At 38.3% G+C, this 6647-nt stretch overlaps 1 protein-coding gene across 1 annotated transcript; it reads right to left on the reverse strand.

The window, feature by feature from the left end:
- Positions 1 to 3109: 3109 nt before the first annotated feature.
- On the reverse strand, positions 3110 to 4512 carry LOC139952669 (C-type lectin domain family 4 member M-like). The gene is made up of 2 exons (XM_071951871.1): positions 4353 to 4512; positions 3110 to 3285 (listed from the first exon to the last, which is right to left on the reverse strand). The coding sequence occupies exons 1-2, from the start codon at positions 4510 to 4512 to the stop codon at positions 3110 to 3112; spliced, it is 336 nt and encodes a 111-aa protein (XP_071807972.1).
- Positions 4513 to 6647: the final 2135 nt, after the last annotated feature.

Below are 6647 nucleotides of genomic sequence, written 5' to 3' on the forward strand. Positions count from 1 at the left end.
TTTTTATTGGTCCGAGGTGACGTAGGCAGCCGCACTTCGTCTGCATTATGAATCTAGGTGAAAAGGTGCAAATGGACGGGGATTGACCAAGGCTATAGAGGACTAACCCTAACCTTAACCCTAACCCTAACCCTAACCCACTCTCTGGCGTTATTCACGAGCTTCGAAGTCTGACGTCATGTTCAGGCAAACCTTTCCCTAGCTTGAACGTCTGACGTCATTCTTCGAGGCACGTTGCGGATAAAGACAGGGGCCCAGTCTAACCTTTCCTTAAAGATTAAGGAGGGTGAATGACTACACAGTTTGAAATGGGGGGGGAGGAGGAACAAAATATGTGAGGGGGAGACAATCATGTCCTTAGGCAGAAACAGTGTGAGGAGCCGTTGCCCAGAAAATTCTGCCCGCCGAAAATTCTGTCCCATAATGAGAAATTAACATGAGATGATGATGATTCAAAAGAGGGCGCTATCAGAAGAGGTTTGCACACACAGCTCGCCATATGGTGGTGGGGGGGGGGGGGGGGCGACACCGAATCTCCAGGGGACATAATCTCCAGCCATACCGGTCTTCACTGTGTGGTAATGACTGCTCGGTTGTGTGGCCAATGTTAATGGACTTAGCCGAAAGGTTAATTTTGAGAGCTCGGGGTTGCAGGGTTAATTTGTGGGGCCGGGTGGTGGGTCAAGGGTAATGTTGAAGGGACGGCTAGGTTTCAATTGTAATTTTGAAGAATTGTTTTGAAAAGGGTTACTTTTGAAGGGTCGGGTTGGTTGGAGATTTGAAGGGTTTTGGGTTGTTTAAGTTTAAGGGTCAGGGGTTAGGGTTAAGTTAGTGTGGAGGGTCGAGGTTGGTTATGGTTTGTTTGAAAGGATCGGTGTTGCTTAAGGTTAATTTTGAAGTTTCAGGCTGGTTAGAGTTAATATTTAGAGACTGGGGCGAGGGGTTAGGGTTGGTTAGTTTGTTAAAGGCTCTGGGTTGCCTAGGGTTGATGTTTAAGTTTTGGGGTCGGTTATAACTTCGCACAAGTCATTTGAGAAGTTGAGTAAAATGTAGTTTTTTTGTGCATAATATAATTTATTTAACTTGCAGTGCTGAGAAATAATTTTAAAACATAAACATCATAAAGATTACATATAATTATATTTCGGAACATTCACTAGTCATTCTCCACCTCTTTTCGAAGATCCCTCAATCAAAATGTGGCAAATATTCTTGCGATTATGAATAAATTATTGCGAATAAAAATGATTACATTCGCGGTGAATTCGCCAAACAATTGCGATTGGATGGTGAATATTTTCATCTTAGTCACCCCTCGGTTGTCCCTCGACCTCTCCTTAACAATATATGACGAATGCTTACCAACGCTTGACAATGCTAGCCAATGCCTTACAAAAAAGGCAACGAACGTTGCGCACGTCGCGACTGAGCTTACCAACAATTTCAAACAAATGAAGCGATTGCTAGCGAATGTTACGAATGCTTGCGAATGCTTACGAAAGGGCTTACAAACGTTAACAATGCACTTAGGAATGTTACGAATGTCTTACCATCTTTGCCAATGTCTTGCCATTTTCTGACTAATTTCCGAACGATGGATTACGCGACCGCGATTGCTATAAATACCGGGGCGAATCTCGCTCTGGCCACTTGTTCGTTTGACAAACAGCAACACCACATTTGTAAGAAAGGGGACCCGCGAAGGTTACAAACGCCTTACAGGTGCCTTTACGAACGTTGCCAACGCTTACGTATGCTAAAGCAATGGCTTACCAATGCTAACAAATGTCGAGGCGAATGGTCGTCTTCGCAGCATTCGCTGAAATTAACAAACCGATGTGTTAATTGACCGATCTTCGTAAGGAGATGGGGCGTGACGGGTAACCGCTCCGAATTTGTTACGAACGCTTACGAAGACACGGCGAATGTTGCGAAGTATGAGCGATTGTCAAATAGTTTCATTCGTAAGCACATTCGCTCTAACATTATTCGCAACAGTGTTAAACAGCAATGGAAAACGCTTTTTAATTTCAGCGAATGTTGCGAAGACAGTCATTCGCCGTAGATTTTCGTAAGCATTGGTAGCCATTAGTAACGTTGGTAAAGCGTGCGTACGCGTTGGCAACTTTCGTAAGCTATTGTAAGGCATTGGCAATCATTGGCTAACATTGTTAAGCATTCGTAAAAATTCATAACATATTGGTATGGACAGGTCGAGGGGTGACCGAGGGCGAACGTGAAATTATTCACCATCAAATCGCAAGTTTTTGGCGAATTCATCGGCGGAAGCATGGAATTCTGTACTTATGTCAAGGGTATTTCATGTGTTAGTGGAGAATTTTGGCTTGAGGCGTGCGTACTCCACGTTACTAAACATTACTAAATACGCTCACACATCTAAGGCAGAAATTTGGCGCTTGCACCACAGTAAGCGGATAACGGTGATCGTAAGCGGAGAATTCAGCGGTAAGCAGAGCCATGATGTTGGGCTCTGTTCCTGTTTGTGTGTTGTCATTAGATTTCGAGAAAGACTCTGCTTTAGGGTTGAAATTACCTATTTTTAAAGATGGTAGCTGGAGAAAAAAGTCGTAAACAAATCATTTGCAAAACCTTAGCATTTTTAACAAGTTGTTTTAACAAGTTTTTTAACAACTTCCAAAAGTGACCTTTATATGGGCCTAACTTTGAAAAAATTGGTGCTCCTTTGAATCAAAAAAAAAGTTGTCATATTTCATACTAAAAGTTGATCATGAGAATGCTTAAACGTTTGTGTCAACGTTTGACGCCATATCAGTTTATCAGTTAGTAAGATGAACTTAATTACAACTAAAATGTTCTGCACTTGTTCTGCATCTTCTGCACTTGACGAGCCGAAATCCCAGAAAGGAGGCTATTGCAAAAATCAAGATGACACACTACAAAAGCATGAATCAAGCGTTCTGTAGTGTGTTTATCTATCAGATTGCGAATTTTTCACAAGTTTGTGAAGTGCAAAAGATGCTGATCTACGAATTGACTGAGCAATTAGCAGCAAACTTTCAAGAGATTTTAGGGCAATGTGCCCGAATAATCTTCATAGAAGTAGTTTGGCCAGAATATTGAGCAACCTTTAAAATTCTGGAGCTACGGGACGCTGACATATTAACGTGCGTGTTGCTCCACAGCCCCCATCGTGCCAGCCACCAGCCCAGCCTTCTGCGCAATCGTCTCCGCCGTCTGGCTGACCATCCTGCCATCTCTTGTCTTGCACGTCAATAGTACCTTCACCAAAACACACCCAGGTACCTGGACAAAGTCAATCAGAAACGAAAAGTCTCATAACATAAGTGTCGAAAAAAAAAAATGACACAATTTTGTTGGACCAAATTGTCTCTAGTTAAAGCTTTGTTTGAAGTTCCATAGGCTACTACTAAAACTCTTTCTAATAATGTGAGGTTTTCTTAATTTTTATCGTCTGAATGTTTCCATTTTTCAGGTGACCTGTCTTCCTTCTGGTCGCTGTTTACAGTTTTCTTCGTTCAGGCAAAGTCAAGAGATTTCAATTGTATCTGATGCAAATTCCAACATTAATAATAGTCAGATCAAGCTGGTAAGCATGTCTTGTGTTTTTTCGTTGATATATTATTCCCATGTAATACAATTAAGATACAATTAAAATTTTGCATTTGTTGGCATGGTTGCTAATCAGTTAATTCAAAAGCATTTAACAAATTGTTTGTGGCAATATCTTTTTTTTAAACAAGTTATTTGAAATAAAGCTAGTGTCGTAACTAGATTAAAATTAAATCTCTCAAATGTGCCCAGAGGCTGTAAACAACTGGTTAACAACCACTCGAATCTTCTTAGAATATTTGAATGAAATTGCATATTTAACCCTCGAGTGATAAACATGTAGCTACAAAATAGAACTTTTCATGTTTATGGACAACATAGGTCAAATGTATGTCGAGGTTTATTGTCGAAACTATGTGTATTATTTAACATGTATATTTGAAAATAAAAATTTGAAGGCAAATATTTAAAAACTGTTGTTTTTACTTTGTTTTGTTTTTCCTGCTGGTTCAGAAATCGTGTTTAATGTTTTAATCCCAAGGTAAATTAGAAATGAATCCGAAAAGATTGCTAGCATCTAGGTTTAAATCATTCAACGGGTGAAGGTTAAATCTGTAAAGATTTGAAAAAATAAATCCACTGGGATTGATTAAATTAATCCTCCAAAGACTAATTGTTTTAATCTTTTGAAAGATTAATTTTAAATCCACGCTGATTGGTCCCTAACGACAATCCTTGAAAATTTAAAATTTAATTCTGTGGATTTAAATTTAAATCCTTGTAATTTAGAGTGTACAAACCTTCAGCGTCAAGGTCGTTGCAACCAATCCAGAAATTGCTGGAACTGAACATGTTGAGGATGTGTTGTAAATCTTCTTTGGATTGAGGGACAACAATCATCCCACCCAACTCAACACAAATCTGCTTGCCCTCTTCCCATGTAACGTCGGCACCATGCATCTTGTAGCATTTGTCTCGCCACTGGCTCCAAAAAGGAGGGCATGGCTTCCAACACCGCCTGTTTGCGGCAGCGTAGTTTCCCATCATAAATATACCAACAAAACCCAGCAGTTTGCTCGCCAACATTTTGCAGACCATCTCTTGACAACCTGAAAATGCCAGGTATTAACCAAGAAGGTGTAACCGTCACAGAACGGAACCGTGCCAAGATTCTAAATTTCCCAATAAAAACACGGCTCATTGGGTCACAAAGAAACAGCGCAACAGTGAGTTTCTCAAAAACAACGATAATTCAACCCAAATATAGTATATAAAATTTGTAGGGAAAAAAACTCGTCTTATTATAATTTTGAGTTGTGCATAATAAGCTGTGGCGTATAAGAAATTTAGATGAAACCAAAAATTAAGTTGTCATGGAAATTTTCTTGCAAAATGTTTTCTTGAGGACTTAAAATTTATTTCACTGACTGAAGATATTGGCGCGAGTCCGAGTGCCCACTTAGTATATGCCAATTTAAAATCCTTTACTATAGGTTTTCCCGGCCAATTTCAGCAAAAAAAATCATTCAATTTCATTAACAAGCATTCAAATTCACGCAGTTTCCCCTAATCCCCTCAAACGAGGGTTTCTTTTCAGCTCTTAAAGCAGTCAATTTCGTTTTCGTGCACACATGATTGCATTTTGATCGTTCAGATTCGCTTCAGTCATTCTATTTCATTTATAGGTATTCAAGACTACACTTTGACCATTCTTAAGTTGAATTTCTACAACCTATTTGCAATTGATGTATTCAAATAAAGAGCCACCGAAGCGAACATGATTTTGCTGCTAGTTTGAGTTTTATTTTCATTTATGTGCAACAAATTTCAACTTCTTTGCATTCAAATTAAAGATGACTTATAATGGCTTTATGACATGAGTAAACTGGAAATTAGAATCACTAACACAGATGTTTTCCTACAGGTGTTTCCATGTACTTTACATTATTTACATCATTTTGTTTTCTTAACTGTAATAATTGTTCCCTTTGCTTGCCTTGTTGCCCTTAAAGTTAAAGCCTGTATCCGATAACATTGAAATGAAAACTTTCTTTTTGTTTGCTTTAGCCTTATTGTCTTTGTTTTTGCTATGCCCAGAACTTGTCAAACAAGAAATTAACGAGTCTTTTTTTTTACGGAAACACTTTGCTTAAAATCATAAGGGTTTGTTCTCAAATTTACAAATAAGTTAAACTAAAAATTACTCAATGTTATCCTGTTTTGTTTTTTTACACAGGTTCTTTTCTTTGTTAACAAGTTTTGTTTACGGAAACACAAAGCTGAAAAATACAAGGGTTTGTTCTCAAATTTACAAATAAGTTAAAGTCACCTGGAAATAGAATTTTTTTCTTTCAAACATAAGAGTATATGCTTACGAACAATAAAACAATTTTTTAGTAATTGTTTGTCACGATTTATATGTTTAAAAAATATCTAAAGTTGTTTGGGGGCTGACTCCGCCTACCCCTTTTGTGACGTCATTCAAGGCAGACTTTGCCTGCAATGCGTATAGTAAACACACGTGCAAAGTACATGTACGTCCAAGTCGTGAGTTGGTACAATTCAAAAAGTGTTTTTCTGCATTCAGCAGCAATACACCTGGGCGGCATTGCCGGAAAAATCTTCTTTTTTTTTCTTTTTTTTTTGAAACGTACAAATTCACGACTTGGTCCGTACATGTACTTTGCAATTGTGTTTACTCTACGCATTACAGGCAAAGTCTGCCTCGATTGACGTCACGAACAGCGCCCTCTCGGGTCGGGGTCTACTCTTAAATTTGTAAATAACATAAGAACTGATTTTTTTAAACCTTAGTTAACTGTTTATTCACATTCAACTCATCAAAACACATATATAAGTGACAAAAGCTTTATTTTGAAAAAATACCACTTCCAGGTGACTTTAAACTCAATGTAACCTGTTTTTTGTTTTACAGGTTCTTTCTTTGTTTGTTATACAAAAATGTTCTATTTGTGTTTTTGTTCTGGGTTATATTTTGTCTCCATCTTCTTCTTTAACCTTCAATGATCTGACGTGCAAGACATCTCGGCATGTATGTCTGGCTATGGTTATACCATCTGACGCATTTTGCATGA

Source organism: Asterias amurensis, chromosome 20, assembly GCF_032118995.1.
Source record: "Asterias amurensis chromosome 20, ASM3211899v1".
Taxonomy (NCBI): domain Eukaryota; kingdom Metazoa; phylum Echinodermata; class Asteroidea; order Forcipulatida; family Asteriidae; genus Asterias; species Asterias amurensis.

Bases quoted from the DNA above. Each gene is read 5' to 3' on its own strand.
- LOC139952669 (XM_071951871.1), bottom strand. From the start codon at position 4,512: ATGCATGGTGCCGACGTTACATGGGAAGAGGGCAAGCAGATTTGTGTT. The intron at 3,286-4,352 runs GTTTGTACACTC...GACTTTGTCCAG, and splicing joins CAACGACCTTGACGCTGAAG to GTACCTGGGTGTGTTTTGGT.